The following is a 20,275-nucleotide window of genomic DNA, read 5'->3' as shown; positions in this document are numbered from 1 at the left end:
ACAACTACTTTAACATTTTTTTGACCCATTTTCCCCCTAAAATCCTAATAGATGTGTTACCGAGATCAAAATATACCACCCCTAAAAAATACCATCCCTAAAAACATGTATGTACCTATTTGAGACCCTCCCTGCATAGAACACTTCAATCAGGGAAGAAATAAAATGCAATGTTTTTTTTCTCATTTTTTATTGTTCAAAACAAAAAAGGACATTTAAAAAATATCTTAATAATTCAGTACATTTCAAACACTATCAAATAGCATTTTAAATAATCCTAAAATCTATATAACCTACATACTAGTCTGCGAGACAAAAAAATAAAATTGAAGCATATCACAAAAGTTATAATCCAGATGTTATAACAAAGAAATACGTTTGTTGAGATTAAAAAAAAATGAAGTTGTTATCACTTCTTTCCGATTTTGTTGTTGACATGTCGTCTCGGTGTCCATCTGAGTGCACTGCTGTCAACACAAAGACGAGGTCGCTTGTACTGACTGGATCGAATGTGTTCGTCTACTAGTTTTGGCGTCACGCATATCACGTGTTGTCCTTTCCAATATTTTACCATATTCATGCTTTGTAACGTAGATATGATGTCTGTTTGTGTTATGCTTGTCATTTGACTAAAAAGTGAAAAAAACTTTGTGTAATATTAATAGTAAATTTAAATAAAAAAAATCTTAGATCAAACAATTACAACAGCATTATGCCATGAGAAAATATTTCTTAAAAAAACTGCCTTAAAAATTTTTTTTTCACCATTTTGTCAAGAAATTCTATATTTTTTTTAGATTTCTACTTCTAAACAAGCAACACAGGCGACTTTTTTGTCAACCAATTCTTAAGAGAATTTATTTGTTAAATATATTTTTAAAATATAATTTAATGACGCTGGTTATCAAATTTTGATTAGCCAATGATGAATATCAGTAATGATATCATTGTAATAGCTGTGAAAAATGAAATGTGAATGAAAAAAGAAAAAAAAATTGTATGCAGTACGTGGGCGTATTTGAAGTGAAACTTCTTACTTCCGTCCGTCTGTCTGTTTGTCCGTCTGAGGACTCCATTCGGGTACCTTCATCCATGTGCCGAGTTTGGTTCCAATCAATCGACCCATAATTATTAAGAAAAATCCTGATGATTTCGCCCATTTAGAGGCATCGATTCAAAACGTCGAGGGCGTCATCCTATAGCCCGTCCCCTATTATGCCGAAATCGACCCACATTTTTCTTCAATATCAAATATTTAGGACAGTCTGATGAAGATGTAAACGAAACGTCGTATCCAACTTCGCAGGGACCGTGTGCACCGTCGCTCACATAGCCTACTCACCAAATGTGGTCGCGATCGGACATCAACTTTTAATGTTTCTTACGTCAAAACTAACTGCCACAGTGACACGTGTCGTGCACGGTTAAGTTGGCCTTGGTCCAATTTATCAACATACCAAATTTCATTTAAATCGGACGATTTTTAGATTTGATTCATTGATGATGTAGTTTTGTAGTGCACAAACCGTCATTTCAGTCCCCTAGCTCACATAGGACCCGAGTTAGGACCCTTCAAAGAGCCATCTAAATTTCCTCAATTTTCTCACTAGCTCAGGTGTCAAGGCTGTGTCGTGCCACGGCCTTGAATTTTTACTCTCATCGCGCGTAAAGAAGTTTCACTTCAATGACATCTTTAAGAAAATAAACATGAAAGAGCAAGCCTTTTATTTTATTTGTTGACACTTTAAAAATAAAAAAAAATAACCAATTTAAGTGCAGACAAAATTATCTCATGTAGGGAATCACAATTTTCGACAGAATTCACCATTCTGTCAAGTAAATATTGAGTTTTAAAATCTCAATAATATTTACCAGACTCTTTATTTCTTATTTTATTTGTTAGCATTTTAAATACAAAAATAAACTACATTAAATTATCCAATATAAATGTAGACATATATCTCACATGTAGAGAACAGAGAACACCATCCACCATTCTGTCAAGTAGCAAGTGGTTCAAACTTTTCAATTTTACAAACTAAATAAATCTATAGAGTAATATAAAATCTTACCTTAGATCTTTAATACTCAAAGTGCCTCTAAAATCCCTCAATATCTCTAACAAAACCCAGCTCCAGTAACTCCTATAGCTGAGTTTTCCTAAATCACTTAAAGGTTGTTCAGGACTACCGACTGTGCCTTCCAGCCTGGATAGCTCATAACTGAAGGCTATAAGCAATTTTCCATAGCCTTGCCTTTGGTAAGGTGGTAATGTTAGAATACAGGCCACATTGTTTCCATCTGGAGATTCTTTTTCCTACAAGAAACATGAAATTTTGAATTCTTATATGAAAACACTACAAAAGTATGTACTTTTGAAAAATAACCAACAATATGTGCTCCTTGTTTGTCAACTTCACATAAAATATAAAATAAGAATGGTTCCACATCAAAATATAGAGTTTTGTGGTCTAGAAATAACTTGGCTAATAAACACAAATTTTGACAATATACCTAGAAATAAAAATTTTATAAGAAATCAATTAAAAATTGATAGTAATAATTTTTACTTTGTGATCTTTTCCATCAACTTCATACACAGAAAGTGTACCTTTCCTGTAAATTTCCTTTCCTACAGGTTGTCTCCATGTACATTCACTCTAAAATATTCAATAACTGAAAAATGCACACACAATTTTTATTTTGGCACTTACCATGTGATACCTATAACTTTTCTCAAGCCTCATATATTTCAAACAATATTCACAAATCCAAAGTTTCGACTGTCTTCTATATTCTTCTGGATACGGACTAAAATACCATGTGTCTATTTCAAACCTACCAATCTGTATTTTGTCAATATATTTCACTTTTGTAATTTGTTCATGTTCTTTTTCTAATGCTGCTGTGGTTGGATCCATCTCAGCATAGGTTTTCTGAATGTGGTTAATTTCGTCATGCCTTCTTTTCTGATTTCTGGTAATTTTTCGGTCAGTATTGTCAGCGAGTAAATCTGTAATAACAGGTCTTTCTTTCCATGCTTTAATATCAGGGATTTTCTGCCCATCTGTCAGGTTAAATCTTGAGGACATAATTCTTCCTCTTGGTACCTAAAAAAAACGTTTAAAATAAGAAAAGGAAAAAACAATAACTTTTAAAACACATACCCATTCGTCAAGTCGTCGATTATATCCCTCATAATGAACATAATACTCATACTGTCTTTCGACCTCATTAAAACGAGACTGGATAATTTCTCCTGGATCTAAAAATAATTACAAAATATTACATAACGTATTGAGCGATCTGCGAAAACAATAATACGAAACTATGCCGACATTTTTCTAGGTTAGGATAAACAAACTTCCACTTACACCAAGAATTATCGGTTCGGCGGACTAGATAATGTATGCCAACGTCCAGAGGCTGTTCCTCGGTACTTTCGCTGTCCTCATCTTGATTATTCGGTTTGGTATTTTCACTTTCCGATTTCTTACGCATTATTTCGTTTGCCACTTCCGTACTTCCTCCACTTTTATCGGAGTCGGCCATCTTAAAAAAATTGATTTTCTTTTGACGTTTCTAGAATAACGCGTATTAGAAAGAATTTTTGGTTGCATACACACAAAATCTTTGTTTATGGATAGAAAGGGATAGATGGATAGTTTATGGTCAAAATAATGTCAAAATTATAAATACCTAATAATGCTAATAATTTGAAATTAAATATAATGATCATGATTATCAATCAATGGAGCAAAAAAACAAAACATAAATCTTAGGTAAGTTTTATTAAAATATTATACTTTTTTAAATCAAAGTATGCTATACAGGATGTCCAAAAATAAAATAAAACGTTTGAACGTCTAATCAACACGTGTAATTCGGTTTCTTGCTTTTGGATATAAAGAAATATGAGAAATATTGACGTTCTCCATATCTTTTTTCATTTTTTCCTTTAGATTAACAGGTTTAAACGTAGTTCCGATAGTTATCGTTTTTGAAATGTTGAATTTATCCAATTCTGGTGGATAATCGCCTTTAGGAAATTTAAACGGTTGAATTTTAGATGGAAAATTTTTGGTAAATTCTGTTTGGGATGCCTCTTTTTCTTTTTTGCCCTTTCTTTTGTAGTAGATCACTTCGCCAGCTAAGGTAATCATAGCTAGTGCTAGTCCAAACAGTGTTGCAATAAATACACCACCTAAAAGATAAATTGAAACACTTCAAGGTAGTTAATATTTAAAGAAGTTTGTACCTAAACTTTCGAGGGTTATTCCCTCATTATCGTCAGTACTGGGACAGTCTCCTTTTGCTGAATGATTCCAATATTTTGCCTGAAGTTGTTCGAAAAATCGATCTTTTTGGAGATCCAATATTCTGAAAAAATCATTCGTTATTTTGTATACAGAGTGGATTTTATTCGAAAAACTTTAGTGACCGCCAGAAAAACTTATTTTGATACAAATCTTTGTATTTGTTCTTTGGTTTATATATTCTTACACTTTGCTTAGGTCATCCTGTAGATGACTACCTTGCTGGACAGCAACAGCAAATGGCTTTTCAGCAAACACGTCACCAACTTCAGTAAAATTACAATTTCTGCTTATTTCGTATTTAATTTCACTTGAGTCGTGGATGAAAGCAAAGTCGGCATCTAAAATTAAAATAACAAGAAACTTATTAAAAAATATATACAGTATGATCGAAAAAAAACGGCGACCAGTTGGCTTGGAAATGACCATCGATGACATTCGCCATATAATTTTAAATATAAAATGACAGCGACCTTCATTTCATAACCCTCACTGACGACGTTTTTTTTCGATTATATTGTATTATATCTACACATAAAAATATTCTACAGGGTAATCTTAGCTGAGTTCGAAATAGAAGTTTTTAGACAAAAATATATAAGCTCAGCGAGAGAATATGGACTGATTTCCGACAGATGATACTACTCAATATATACTACTCAGATGATACTATACTCATATGATGGGCACTCCAAAATGGATAGACAAAAACAATAATTCTTCAAATAATCTTTGAATCAAAATAACAGAACAAAATTGTAACTGCCACAATAATTATATTTTAGGGTAGACTATTGCTTAAGGCGTTTTGCAAATCATTGTTGTATGTTGAAGAAAAAACACTTTTGATAAAAATATTAGCAATATAGAGGCATTTCCCAAAATACTTGAAGTTGACAGTAACTTTCTTATTTTAAATGTATACAGGACGATTCACAGTGATGATAGATTAGACGTTTATAGAGAACCAGTGAGTGAACCGCTTAACAGTGTTGGATATTTAAAAAAATATATAATAAAAATAATATTTCCAAATTCATATAACTCGGCTATTTAGGATTTATTTGAAAACCAGTAAAGAGAAAATATATTTCTTTTACCAAAATCTACCAGCCCTGAAAATATTTGCACTTATTTTAAATTCAGTTTCAACTCACACTTTCAACCTCCTGAAAAATTGACAAATTCTGATATCAAACTGTATTAAACTTAAACATGAATACATAACTGAATTACTTTTACAAAAGAAAGTTTCCATTATTTAGTTTCGATGATCAAAAATTTTTGCAACTCGCTATCTTTTGGTATTACCCTTGTATACTGGGTGCGCCGTGCGTCTCAAAAGTGGTTCACGCCTATCACTTTTTTATTTTTTTAGTAAAAAAAACGAGATTTGGTATGTTAGTATATGACATAAATTAGGATTGATTGACGTATTCAATTGTTTTCGGTCACTTTCGGTTTCACCGGAAATGACTACAACTTTTGATTTTTAACACCCCCGGGACTTTTTTACTTTATTGGATAGATAATGTCACTCTGAATATAATAACATCTTATGTGAACTTTTGACATTTTCGCATATGGTTTATTTGAAATTATAACTTATAATTTGACATGAAATACCAAGTGTGTGGTATCAAATTATTCGTAAAAAAATACTTTTTTCAAATATGCTAATGAGCCACCCTCGTTCCTTTTGAAAAAATTGGGATATGATTAAATACAAGACAACAAAATAAAAACACTAAATCACCACAATACACCAAAACACTTTTACTTTTACACTGGACGCGCGTTTCGCTAACCATGTTAGCATCATCAGCAGATTATAAACTAAAGTACAATCTACAAGTTGAGCGTTTATATACTCGCTCAGTGGGCACCGAGTGGGCGTGGCAAAATCTAGCCAACCGAGTCAGAGCCAACTGAGCGTAACAGTTAGATTTCCGCTACTAAAGTAGTAGGAACAAAGAACTTGAAGGAATTGGACCGTTGACTCTGTTCATACTATCTTTACATTTATTAATTTTGATGCTTCAGAATTAATAAATTAATTTAACATACCAAATTAATTAATCTAACATACCAAATCTCGTTTTTTTATCTGAAAAAGTAAAAAAGTTATAGGGGTGAGCCACTTTTGAGAGGCACCCGGTATAAACAAGAGTATTAAAAAAAACAACGCTTTATTGTACAAAAAGCCAAAACAACTTCATCGACAAAGCATTCACAAAAGAAAAATGCACAAAAACAAATATACAAATAATAAAAAAATGTCATGCAGTACAAATCAATTAAAAAAAATGTAAGTCATTAAAATTATAAATAAAAGATACATCATGGACATTGCAGAACACAGGCGTATCTAGAAAATTTTACAAAAGGAAAACTGTAAATGGATAAAATCATGTTATATATCATAAAATCCGGGCGTGAAGAAGAAACTGTGTTAATTCTCATTTGCTTTAAGGAGATATGAAAGTGAGTCATGGGAAGGAGTTAGTTCACTAAATTTTTAGCCACATTAACAAAGTAAGTGTTTAAATCTTCAGGTGAATTAAAGACTGTCCCAGACGAAGAAGTCTTATTCCTTAAGTCATTTACAATAGCCCAAGTCTCTTTAGCAACATTACCGGATTTGGCTAGCCTCCCATTATAATAAATGTCCTGGTCGTTTTATATTCTTACGATAAACCCTTCTATAAAGTTAAGTAATTATGAAAGAAAACGCTGTCTGTGAATTGTTTAAGGTGAGATAATGAGCGCATGTTCTTTGCAGATATACGCAAGCCTGTCGTAGACCAGGGTATACCTTGCTTACTTTTGATAGGCCTAAGAAGAAACGCCTTGCACGCCAGATTAGACAAGGTATTTATAAATCTAGAAAATTCGGAATCGACGTCAGCCGAGAAGACAACCCACTCAGTTGTTAGACATAGGTGGTGAAAATTTAGAAAAATTTTATCCGAAAAAATACGGCCCAATTTGCGCGAGGTATTTTTGCATTTGGATTGTGGCAAAAACGTTGTCAAATATTTAAACTCCACTGCTTTTAATTTAAAATTCATTATTTGAATGAATAAAAATATATTTAGATTAAGTGGGAATTTAGTTTGGTTGTGAATCTTAATAAAAAATCTAACCTAAATGTTCGTCAACCAATCGAAAGCCTTCCGAAGCATTTTCTACAGGATTCGAGTCGTTGATTGCAAGCAAAATGTGTCCGTATTGCTCTCTAATCGGGTAGTCCCACACCCTGTATCTAGTGTCGTCTGTAGAAGCATTTAAGGTAAGTTCTTTCCACATCCTAAAATATAAATTATGTTCTATATTTATACGATAATTCACAAGTTTGTTTTTCTAAGAACAAAAATTAAACATTTGTCGTTATGTTCAGTCTGCCTCATTGGAGCTCAAAGCAGGTATTTTTTCTCTGCATGAGTAGTAAAAAGACCTGTTAATATACCGTATGATCGAATAAAAACGGCGTCAGCGATGGCTATGAAATGAAGGTCGCTGTCATTTTATATGTAAAATTATATTGGAAATGTCATCGATCGTCATTTCCAAGCCAGCTGGACGCCATTTTTTTTCGATCATACGGTACAATACAGCGCATTTCCTACTTAAATCAAGTTTTACTTTATGTGATAAATCTAACAATGACACCTTATAATAGTTATTTTTGATTCTATAATAATAATTTGGGATCATACCTGTATAATGTATCTTCTGCAAACTTCATATTAATGAAGTAACTGTGAATTTCTGAATCTTTAACCACTGTGTAATTTATTCTCGACTGTCTAGCCAACTGTTCCAAAGACTGAACAGGGGCCTGCGCAAAAATATTAAATTACATTTTCTTTCTTTCCATATTTTTATTTCATTATTGTGACTCACTTGCATCCGTTCCACTGTTAAAAACGCAGCTAAATTTGCTGTGAAAGTAGCCAACATCAAAACAACAAACAACCAGTAAGCTGCGACAAGAGTTCTACCAGATAGTGCTTTCGGGGCTTCACCACCACCTTGGGGTGTGAAAGATGTTAGAGCAAACCAGAAGCTTTCTTTTAAAGTGAATTGTCTAAAAATGGGATAGAAGATAATGACAAAATTTAAGTGAATTTTGTGCAGCTGTAGTTTTGATTTGTAACAATTATAGCAAAATGTGTATAATTTGGCAATACCTATGGGCAGGTTTACATTGGTACTTAAGGCAGGTTTACATAAATAGTAGTAAACAGTAGTCGCAGCTTACAGTGGTACAGTGGTAGAGTACGTACTATCCTACTTTGTGCTAGAAACAGTATAGTACTATAAGTCAATGCTCGTCAGTAGTCACATCGGTACTGACAATATGGACTTAATTTGGGCTGACGCCCTCAGCATACAAGGAACACGGATAAGAGTCGCATCGTTATATAGGCTGAGTGCTCTGAGAGTAGCTAGTGCTTTCCGTACGGTATCTGAAAATGCGGTGTGCGTTATTGCTGGAATATTTGCTATTCGAATTCTAGCCGAAGAACGGCAAGCCCTTTATTGACAAAGGGGATCGTCAACACTGAGTGTCAACACACTCACTCTTCTGCCCTGATGCACTCCGAAGAGAAGGCCGGCAAAATAGCGTAGGGCGATGGCAGGTAAAATGGGATGCCGCAACGAAGTATAGTCTATATAATGTACCGTCTTCTACCTCAGATGAATGTTTGGCTAAATCTAAACCATGGTGAAGTCAACTACTACCTGACACAGATGATCTCAGGACATTGCTGCATCCGAGCATATCTTTATCGCTTTAAACATAACGATTTCCCAGAGTGCCCGTTCGGTCTAGGAGTTACTGAAGACGCGGAGCACGTGTTCTTTGTGTGCCCTTGTCTCATATCGCTGCGTAATGATCTGGATATTGACTTCGAACATGCAATTGAACCAGATACATTAATTGAACAGATCTATTGTGGTCCTCTTTTGATCCTTAGGTTACATTCTCCACTCCAATATTTTTATCAAAGTCTAGCAAATTGGAGAATGAACTCTCCATGCTGCCTTACCGAGAACCGCACAGAACCCACCCTTACCGAGAACCGCACATTTGCGAGGCTGTCGCATCGACATAAAATATGTTCGATCGTTTCTTCATCAAATTGGCAGAACCTGCACATGGCTTCGTCCGTCGATCCCATTAGCTTTAGATATCTCATGTAGATATCTATTCAGTTTACAATGCCCTGTTAGTAAACTCACTACAGCTTTGACTGTCTGTGTTTGCTTATCAGGTCTGCCGTGAATTTTGGTAAATATTCTACAATGATGAACTTTTTCGCCTGTCTTTGTCCGGGTGAGTTTCTCCACCATTCTAGAGATTTCTTGACCATCCATTGTTCCGTGGCCATTCTTGTGACTGCCTTTGTAATGCCGAAAAAAGGGTTCTGGGCCTCTGAATGGCATTCATGAGTCTTGTTAGGGCATTTCAACTCCTTTTTCGTTGACTCTCGTGGTACCTGGTTTCTGGTACCCAGGCCAAAGCTTACAGAATTCTCCCAGGCTAACGTAACATTGCTACGCCCACCTAAAGTATTTAAGAGCACGCATACAATCCCACACTAGTCTAGAACTGCCCTCCGTGGAACCGAGTGCTATTAGCGCTTGGCTGTCTGTGAAGATGGCCATCAAACGATGTGTTCTTTGCTACCTTGATATTTCTTCGACACAATAGTGGATTGCCGTTATTTCCGTCTGGAAAATTGTGACATCTTTAGATAGGCTTATGTGGAAAGATATTCCTTGTGTCGGGCCTACTATTCCAGCTCCTATGTCTCCTACGTTCTTGAGCCGTCTGTATACTAGGTTGCCTTAGCTTGAACAATTACACCTTTTCTCCAGTCTTCCCTTCCTGGTATGTTTATGTTAAATTTGTTGTTATACCTCGCATAGCTATTGCATCTATAGCGGTAATCCCAATACCTTGTCTGCGTTTAGCTCTTCGATTAGCTTCAGGTTTTCAGCACTATGCGTTTAGCTTATGTGCTGCTGATCGTGAATTAACCTGTCCATAACAGATTGGGTTGGATTTGCATGAAAAAGTGTAGTGGTGGCAAGCTCGACAAAACTTCCATCGCATTTGTGGGAGTTCATCCTTGCGAAGTCTTTGTCCACCACACCACCGATCCCTAGGTTCTCATGGATCTTACAATCCTTGTGTAACCATAGAGTCATTTTAGGGTTAGGTCCCCAGTTTTTTCTACATATTCTTCTGCACCTATATACCCAAAGGGATAGTAGCCTTCTGTGTTACTTTTGCTATGTGATCATTCTATGTCGATTAATATTACCGAAGAACATGCCTGTTCTATTTGATAATTATTTCTTCAGAAAAAAAAAGGAAATGAAATACAAGGGGATGTTCAAAAATACTATATCTGAGAAATCATGGCACATCATGTGACATAATTAATTTTTCTGACCTGCAAGGATATGGATATGCTTTGTGATTATTTCTAGCGCTATAAGGCGAGTACTTGTCCAAAAACCAAACCATGAATCCTGTAACTACAAGAGCAGCCACAATGCTTAACCAGACTTCTAGCTTTAGAACAGTCATAAACTTGAAAAGTGATGTTTTTCGTACTGGTTTTCTCATAACTATAATTAAAACAGAGCAGATTTTTGATATTCCTTTCAATAATTTGATACTAGTACCTATACTAATACCGGTTTGCTCATAATAAGGAGCCACAAAATCTATAACTTCTTCTCTATCGGCTGTCATAATGATAGCTGTTATCGCCAAGTCAGTATCCTGAAATATTTTTATACATAATTTGAGAAAATACGCCATACCATTGAAAACAAAACAGCGTTAGAGATGTCTTGGAAAAAAAAATTGTTGTTTTTTTAAATGTAAAATTATGTCGTGAATGTATTGTCATTTCCAAGTTCCAAGTCATCTTGATGCCGTTTTGTTTTCGATCATACGGTTTATTTTCTTTGATTACTCCTCTAGCTAAATCTCCAACTACTCCGTTCCAGGTACCATTAACTTTTTCACCAAATGTACCGGTTTGTGGTTCAACAAATTCGAAATCGAAACCCAGGACTTCGGATATTTTTTGAGCAAAATCTGCGCAGTATCCAGTCCAGTAGTACTCTCCTGTTACTGGATCTTTTTCTTTGTAAGACCAAGGCAAAGCCTGAGAAAAATATTAATTATATCAGAAGGAATATCAGTTTACAGTTTAGCACTAGTATCATCTAAATCATCTATCAAATATATAAGACATTATTCTACTTTTGCATTGTTTAGGAGAGATTCAGATCTACACTTTTACACAAGTTTAAAGTTTAATATACAGGGTGTTCCTTAATGACATGCTTTAAGGAGGTGATTCTTAGACCTATTCTAAGAAAAAAACTTATATGAATATAATATGTCCTGAACGTCTTAACTTTTCAGATATAGGGTGCTAAAATTTAATTTTCTAATTTCTTTTCAAAATATCTCTGATGTTATATTTGATACACGTCTTCCATGCATCAAAATCCTTATTTTGATATACAAAAAAATTGTTTTGTTTCTTAATATCCTTCCAGCCGATGCAGAAATTATTTCACAAAACAGTCACTGCATTAAATTTTCAGCGACTTGGCCCTGAAGTAATCTGACTAATTTTTTAAGCAAAAACTATGCCTCGGGCGAAAAAAATCAACAGATAAAAAATGTTTAGAAATGATTGGAGATTTTAAAAATAGTTTTTATTTTAAGAGAGGTCAGTCATTTTTTTCTCCAAAAATATTCAATGTAAAACCCGTATGGACAGCACTGGTTGAAAAATAAAATTCTTTGTACATCAAAAAAGGTATTTTGATGCATAGAAGACGAATTTTATGAAGTTTCATAAAGATATCTGTAATTAAATCAGAGTTATTATTTCGAGTTAATTTTTTTTCTTAGAATAGGTCCTAACCCCCTTAAATATTAGCATGCCATTAAGGAACACCCAGTAAATTGTTCTAGTGAACCGATTTTGATGAGTTTTTAAACAATATGTATAGCTACCTAAATTATTTGACTATTTAGATTCTTTCTAAATTTCAAATAAAAGTTCTCAAGTATCTAATATTTGACATTGATATTTTGCCGAAACATTGAAACATTCCGTAGGATCTTTTAACAAAATAAGGAATTTAAAATTAATTTTATCGTTTAGGCGGATTTCTTCTCGATAATTTGTTTTTTGGGTTTTGGAGTTTTTCGCTTTTGAAGAAGCGAACATTGGAAAGCATTTCTTTCATTCAAATAGTGCTTACTGTGTTTGTAATTATTTTTTTCGAGGGGTGTCTCACTCGGGTAAAAAATGTACACGTACTGCCAAAATATCATTCTACTACCAAGCGACTGCCAATGACTACGAAGAAGACTGCCTATGACTGCCATGTAATTATTATAAGCGACTGCCATAAGACTGCCAATGACTGCCAGCGACTGCCAAGAAAATGTACATGTAATTCCAATAGTGAGACACCCCTCGATTTTTTTATTACTGTTTGTTGGCTGCAATGATTCTAGCAGAGTCGGTTGTAAGTCCAGGAGTTGATCTCTACCAGGTTCAATTTTTTTGGTGAGGGACAAATCTGCAAACCAGAGACCGTGGGTGGTACTCTCGGGGTGGTTGAGGTACCTTAGCGACTAAAAAAACCTCCACAAACCGCTTTGAGTATCTCCCCGAGGAACTACCTTTCGGGATTACTTCTGGGGTAGGCAGTTTTAGTGTGATGTTTCAGTTAATTGAGCAGTTCAGTGAAAGTTGGACATTTGAGCAATATGGTAAGTACATTAAAATTATTTTTACTTTTCAAATATTTTGGCTTCGTTTTCTTTTGCAGATATCAGCACTTCCATATATTCCCGGGCAGCTTTCCAGTTCTCATTTGACTGAGAGCTCGAACGCACTGACAGCCAGGTCTCAGCGGCCAGCCTACGACCACCAATCAAATGATACAACGCGCATTAACGTCCACGCCCAGTTTGGTCGCTGCGGCACGTAATACCATTAAATCCAATGATACGGGCTAGCGTCCTGGCCGTTGGCTGGTCGCTGCGACCTGGCCGTCGAGTTAGTGCGTTTGAGCTCTTAACCATCGTTGGAACCAAGTTAGTGTAAGTTAGCTCCTCTGTATTAAGACTCTCCATTAATTTATTTCGTTCATAGGCCCACCTTTTGCACTCTGGATTGTGTGCTCTGCTGTGTCGTTATCGTGGTCACCGTAAGGTTGATTTATACTAATATATAAAATCCTTAAGTGACTAACATACTGATTAATCACGATCCTGCTCAAACCACTCAACGTAAGAAGTTCAATTTTGGCATACAGGTTGATTCTAGGGTGTAGAGGTTCGATAAGAAGGGATTTTTCGAAATTCCAGTTCCAAGAGGGTAAAACCACCCCTCAAATATTACAATATTTTTTATTTAAAAAACGGTCAAGTTTCCGAAAAAACGCTGAAACACGTGTATTTTATTTTGTTGTTTTACATATTTTAAGACTTTTTATAAATGTATACAGGGTGTTTCATAAAATATGACCATTGAGTAATCACGATTCTGCTTAAACTGCTTGACGTTTAAAGCTGATTTTTGGCAAACGGATTGACTGTGGGGTTCGATAAGGAGGGGTTTCTCGAATCTTAAATTCCAAGAGGGTGAAAACGCCTCTCAAATATTACAATATTTTTTGTTTAATAACGGTTAGTCTTTCGGGAAAAGGCTTGGACAAACATAATTTTTTTATTTTTTTTACATATTTTGAAATTTTTTAAAAAATCATACAGGGTGTTCCAAAAAGTTGGGTAAATTCTTAACCACGATTCTGCTTAAACTGATTGACGTAAAAAGCTTATTTTTGGCAAACGAATTTTTCCAAAGTCAAATTCCAACGAGATGAAACTACCCCTCAAATATTACCAAGTTATATAATAATATCGCTATATTGTTTTTTCTCATGCTGACATAAATGTGAGAAAATTTTATCCAGTTTGTATGTTAATGGAAATTCTTGCTTTGCTTTATCATCACCATTACAAATGATTAATTCGACGTGAACAAAGTCGCTGGTACACGCTAGTTTTATATAAATTCCAGATTCAATTAAAGCAACAATAGTCGATATTGAACATAAAATCATTTTTGCTAGATTGACTGCCAACAAGCAATCATGATATGACTTTTCACTCAGTGACATTACAAAAAAAAATAATATTACTTTATTAATATAGTGATCATTATAGGACCAAAAACAAAGGCTTACTTTTAATGCTAAATATGTTACTAAACGTTACTTTCTTAACTCTTCTATATCTATCTGCTAATGAGATGAATTAAAAAAACTATCGGGAAAAGATGAATCTTGATGGTAACGTGATTTATAAACTCCTTGCTTTGTTAAATCATTCCACAGGGTGTTTTAAACCATCGCCAAAATAAGAACATTTTGATTTCTCTCGTATAATAGAAAGATGGCGAATTTAATTTCCAATTTAAAAAGAGGCTAAAAATCAAATAATTTAGCTACAAATTGCTTAAAAAATTGTCAAAATTGGTCCACTAGAACAAAATATTATTGAAATTAAAAATACATGAAAATTTTAAGGTGCACGTTTTTCGTGAGAAGTAGGTATATTCTCTAACATTTTAATCATATGATAAGGTATGGTTCCGAAGTCACTTGGACTGGTTTGGGACTCTTGGGGACTGGGATTGCCGAGACGATGCTGACAATGGCGCCAACAAAGGTAGTGCAGAAATTAAGAACCCCTAACCACTACAACTGATTTTGGAAGTACCGTATGATCGAGAAAAAACGGCGTCAAAGGCGGCTGGGGAATGACTATCAATGCTATTTTTGACGAGGTCGAACTCTGCTCAAAGTTAGTTAACTTTATTTTGATTTTTTTAGTTAATTAAAATTCTTCTTCTTTTCACTTTAAAGATCTTCAAAAAAGTTAAATTTTAATTAAAATTAATACTAAATGTAGAAAATCTAGAAGATAATAGTAAGTTTCCGGATACAGAAATTTATATCCAAAAAATATTTTTTTCTGATAATTTGAACTATACCAGTTCTAATTAATAAAAAAATCTATATTAGGTAAATCCAGTAAATCCTAATTAATACAGAATGCGTCTTTAAAAGTAAAGAAGAGAAAAATCAAAAAGGCTCTAACCTAACTATCGCCCGTCCCAGTCCCAGGCATTTCGATAACGTCTAGAGTTAACAAAAATTGGATTATTCTACTGTTAAAATGTATGGATTATCCTTTTGTAATTGTCTAATACAGACTAGACCCTTCAGATTTGCTAATACTGTAGCTGTAAACCAATATGTGTGTTCAATTACTAGTAATAACCTGTTAGTTCATGGAAGAAGTATCGTGTTTATCAACAAAGTTAATTGTAGGCCTTTAAATTTTGCTTAATATGGTCATATTTTGTAATATTCAACTCATAATTGTTGATACTTCTGGTGGATGATGTTCAATTTTATACATGTATAAAATATAAACACTAAATTGAAGTACTAGAAACGGTAAGGTGAGATATTTTTAAGAATCTGTATTATTACTTATACATTACTTTTTTACTTATAGAATATCTACGCCTGTGTATAACCTCTAAGAAACAAATTAAATGAACAAAACTATGTCAAAGAAATAGTCTATTGTATAGAGGATTTAAAGAAAACCAAATAGGTGATGCTGTAATCAAAGCTTTGTCGATATTGACTTACCGAAATGTATAGTCATACGTTATGTTTGTACAATTTGTTTTTGAATTTCTTCTAGGTTTCTGCATCTTCAGTCAGTGAAAGTAGAAATATCATCAGCAGTTTTTTCAGTCCATAAGATTCAACATTTAAAAATACAGTGATACTTAATCATTAATTAATCTAATTAATTTTTTTTGAGATATAGGCACTATAAGCAGCAAAATATTAGCCTTATAATCCCGGAAGATGTGAGCAATAAATTAAATGATAAAGAATTGTAAATTGTTTATACATATATAAATCACTTGTTTTAAAATAAAAAAATTGGCATTTTAAATTTTATATTGTATTTATTTATTAAATGATAAAATTAAAATACTTATATACTACATGATCTAACACTGTAAGTCTTAGTTTCTTTGGTTTGGTTTACTGTTTGCCGAGTACTATGGGTATAGTTCATTAAATTAATAGATTCTATTCTTATGATTGACATATGCATATTAATTGTTTTCTTAAGTTATGTTACAATAAAACTTACTTTATAAACAGTATAATATAGGTCTGTATTTTCTTTCGAATGGTATTACAAAATATTTTTTACTGTGGACCCTACTAATCAATATACCATGCCTGGTTCAAGAGTCTAAATCTGTACTTATTACATTTAATTTAATAACAAACCTAAATTATTTGTCTAAGTTCTGCGACTTACTAAAAAAAAAAACAATTATGATTTTCGAAAGTGATTAATACAGCTTTTTCCAAAATTATACATTACTTCTTGATGTTTGTATTATATTAATTCATTTATTTACTTCAATTGTTCCAAAGTGTATAATGTTTCCTGCAATCTACCAGTAGTTACGTTAAAAGTTAGGTATGTAAATATATGACTTACCAGCCTAAAATTATTGAGATTAAATAACGTAATATATAAGTAAATAAAATTGACAATACACTAATAACATATTTTAGCAATAACCATTGATTCCTGCATAGAACTTTATGATTACAGCATCACCAATTTTGTTTTCATTAAATCCTCTATGCAATAGATTATTTCTTGGACACAGTTTTGTTCATTTAATTAATATGCTTCTTAGAAAACAGAAACTTGGGCATACACAGGAACAGATACTCTATAAGTAAAGAAGTAATAATACAGGGATTTCGTAAAAATTACTATCTCACCTTATTGTTTCTAGTACTTCAATTTGGTTTGTTTATAATTTATATATGTATAAATTGAACATCATCATCCACCAGAAGTATCAACAATTATGAGTTGAATATTGTAAAATATGACCATATTAAGCAAAATTTAAAAGCCTACAATTAATTTTGTCGATAAACACGATACTTCTTTCATCAACTAACGGATTATTTACTGGTATTAAACACACATTTTTATTTACAGCTACAATCAATGCAATATTAGTAAATCTGAACGGTCTAGTGTGTATGAAACAATAATAAAAGGCTAATCCGTACATTTTAGCAGCACAATAATCAAAAATTTTGTCGAAATGTTTCGGTCGGAGGGGTCGGAGGCTTGTCGAACGACGAGATTTAGTTAGGTTAGAGTCTTACTGGCCTTACTCTTCTTTATTTTGAAAAAGGCGTTTACTGCATTTAAGGATGATTTAATATCGATTTTTTACTGAGTAGAACTGGTGCAGATCCAAACATTTGAAAAAACAATTTTTTGGAAATAGATATGTGTATCTGGAAACTTTCTATTCTTTTCTGGTTTTTCTATAAAAGGTATTAATTTTTGACAAATTTTATGTCAATTCTCAGTAACTGACGTCTAGAGTTCTATCTCGTCAAAAATAGCATCGATAGTCATTCCTAAGCCGCCTTTGACGCCGTTTTTTCTCGATCATACGGTACTATACTTACGTGAGTTATCCCAATCCTATAAAACGGTTTAATCGATTCAATTTCTTTATCTGATTCCACAGTCAGTTTACCATTCCGATAGTTTGCAACAACCTACACAGACAAAAATAGTATGGTCAATAGCTATACTAATTCAATAAACCATGATAATATACAGGGTGATCCGAATAACTGTCGTGAAACTTCGGCAGCGTATTCTGCATATTAAAATAAGAAAAAATGTTCGTATAAATTTTTTTTCATTTTCGAATTTTTCCAAATAATTTCTGAACTAAACTCGATATTTAGATGAAAATTGATCTTTGGGAGTTTTTTAACATGAGAAATTTGGTTTCGATGACAGCCACCTACATAATTTTTAACTGGTTTAAAAAATAATAACTTTTTGTCCGTACATCGTATAAAAAATACTGAGTAAAAAATATGCTTAAAACATATACTCAAAATATAATTTCCGCTATTTTATGCGTAAAAAAGATGTCTGCGTAAGAACCGCAACGAGTAATGGTTCTCGAGATATAGTCGAGATATTTGGAATCAAAATAATCAATGGTGTCATCGTTGACCAGGGCCGGCGGAAGGGCCTGGCGACCCGGGCGGCCGCCCGGGGCGCCGCGTGCGAGGGGCGCCACGACGGCAATTAAAATATTTAAAAACAGTAATATAAACAAATAGTAATGAAAAACCAGATCAATAATTAATCGATACTATCAATTTCCACATTAAAATATTATCAATTACCATACCCACATAGGGAAGAAATATCTGACTAAACATTATAAACACTACTATATCCTAGACGTATCCTATTATAGTTTACTGAAATTATGCTCAAAAAAATCCTTAGCACGAAAGCTTTGGGATAGTTTTGATTTCTTCTTTTCTATATGTTTTTTGGATGCTCTATTCGAAACTGGGATTTGCGAATTCATTTTTGTGGAAGAATCTTAAACAAAATAATATAAAAAAAATATAAATTTGATTTGTTTGTGGTATTTTACTTATAACTCAAAAACTAACAACTTTTTGTAAATAATCCTTCTTTCTACGTATAATTCTCGTTTTTATAAATTTCTAACTCTTTTTGGGTCAAGGGCCAGCAAAATTGACAGTTTTAGACTGACCGCTCAAAATCGCACTTTTTCTACTACCCACAACCTTTATTTATTATTAATGGCTGATGCCCTAAAATTATATGAATGATATTCATTCGCAAGAAGCTGAAGAGTATCCCGATATCCTTATTATCAAAAAAGGCTTATAAGTTTGCCTCGTTAATTAAATATATTTATTAATAGTACTGGGAAAGATATCAATCTTTTGGTGGTTTTGATTGTTCCGGATTGAATATGTAGTAATACACGGAAAATGTACCAGGATCGTAGAATTTCTCATTAGAGAAATTACAGAAAGAAAAATTTCTCACAAAGAAAAATTTCTCACAAAGAAATGCATCTCAAACACTGGCTGATCCTCATTTTCCTCAGCCGACAAAACTGTCTGATCATATACTGATTCTGCACGAAATAATTGATTGTGAAAAAGAAAGGAAAATTTTCTTAAATTCATATAGAAAGATAATGCAACTGCTTGTAACTAAATACTAATGTTTTCAGAGATCACTTATACCAGAACGGAGACTGCCGAAGTTGGAATTCTATTTCTTATAGCTCTATATACCGGGTGCTTCTCAAAAGTGGCTCACCCTATAACTTTTTTCAGATGAAAAAACGAGATTTGGTATGTTAGTATACGACATAAATTAAGATTAATTGACGTATTCAATTGTTTTTGGTCGCTTCCTGTTTCACCGGAAATTACTACAACTTTTTATTTTTAAATAGCACCCTTGATATATTTCTGCTTTATGCGATAGAAAATGACACTTTGAATAAAATAACATATCATATGTCAACTTTTGACACTTTCGCATATAATTAATTTGAAATTGTAACATGCGGTTTATAACGGATAACAATTTGTAACAATTTGACTCGAAATACCAGGTGTGTGGTTTCAAATTATTCGTAAAAAATGCTTTTTCCAAATTTACAAATGAGCCACCCTTGTTCCATTTGAAAAAATTAAGATATGATTAAAAATACGATTTGGGCATGTTTTAACCGGCCTGGACAAGACACGAAAAACATACCAAATCTCGATTTTTTATCTAAAAAAATAAAAAAGTTATAGGGGGTGAGTCATTTTTGAGACGCACCCGGTGTAGGAAAAATAACAACCGTAGACTAAGATTGACCCAAGAGAAGAATAATTTTGAAGTATCT

The 20,275-nt window shown here is 33.4% G+C and overlaps 2 protein-coding genes and 1 long non-coding RNA gene across 3 annotated transcripts in view; all 3 read right to left on the bottom strand.

Annotated features, from left to right (window-relative positions):
• Positions 1-183: 183 nt before the first annotated feature.
• On the bottom strand, positions 184-3,556 carry LOC115878140 (histone acetyltransferase KAT8). Its single transcript, XM_030894514.1, has 7 exons — positions 3,375-3,556; positions 3,168-3,265; positions 2,715-3,110; positions 2,571-2,660; positions 2,374-2,514; positions 2,073-2,317; positions 184-629 (listed from the first exon to the last, which is right to left on the bottom strand). The coding sequence occupies exons 1-7, from the start codon at positions 3,550-3,552 to the stop codon at positions 410-412; spliced, it is 1,368 nt and encodes a 455-aa protein (XP_030750374.1). The 5' UTR covers positions 3,553-3,556; the 3' UTR covers positions 184-409.
• Positions 3,557-3,831: 275 nt separating this feature from the next.
• LOC115878137 (ionotropic receptor 25a) overlaps positions 3,832-20,275 on the bottom strand; it is a 55,249-nt gene continuing 38,805 nt past the window's right edge. The window contains exons 6-13 of the mRNA XM_030894511.1: positions 17,991-18,083; positions 11,318-11,512; positions 11,022-11,121; positions 10,787-10,964; positions 7,463-7,626; positions 4,504-4,657; positions 4,259-4,380; positions 3,832-4,204 (exon numbers count right to left, since the gene is read on the bottom strand). Coding sequence (XP_030750371.1) covers positions 3,867-4,204; positions 4,259-4,380; positions 4,504-4,657; positions 7,463-7,626; positions 10,787-10,964; positions 11,022-11,121; positions 11,318-11,512; positions 17,991-18,083 — 1,344 coding nt within the window. The 3' untranslated portion in view covers positions 3,832-3,866. The remainder of the gene's footprint in view (positions 4,205-4,258; positions 4,381-4,503; positions 4,658-7,462; positions 7,627-10,786; positions 10,965-11,021; positions 11,122-11,317; positions 11,513-17,990; positions 18,084-20,275) is intronic.
• Positions 16,580-17,363, bottom strand: LOC115878139. The gene is made up of 3 exons (XR_004049473.1): positions 17,280-17,363; positions 17,046-17,227; positions 16,580-16,990 (listed from the first exon to the last, which is right to left on the bottom strand). It is a non-coding gene; the product is annotated as an uncharacterized LOC115878139 (long non-coding RNA).

Source organism: Sitophilus oryzae, unplaced genomic scaffold (assembly GCF_002938485.1).
Source record: "Sitophilus oryzae breed Bouriz unplaced genomic scaffold, Soryzae_2.0 scaffold_1500_pilon_pilon, whole genome shotgun sequence".
Classification (NCBI taxonomy): domain Eukaryota; kingdom Metazoa; phylum Arthropoda; class Insecta; order Coleoptera; family Curculionidae; genus Sitophilus; species Sitophilus oryzae.
Note: the sequence above shows the minus strand (reverse complement) of the source record. Positions and strands in the feature narration are given on the sequence as shown.

Excerpts from the sequence above, each read along its gene's own strand:
- LOC115878140 (XM_030894514.1), bottom strand. The coding sequence starts at position 3,552 with ATGGCCGACTCCGATAAAAGTGGAGGAAGTACGGAAGTGGCAAACGAA. Across the intron at positions 3,266-3,374 it reads CCGAACCGATAATTCTTGGT|ATCCAGGAGAAATTATCCAG; the intron begins GTAAGTGGAAGT and ends AATTATTTTTAG. Across the intron at positions 2,515-2,570 it reads TTGATGGAAAAGATCACAAA|GTATATTGTCAAAATTTGTG; the intron begins GTAAAAATTATT and ends TTTTATTTCTAG.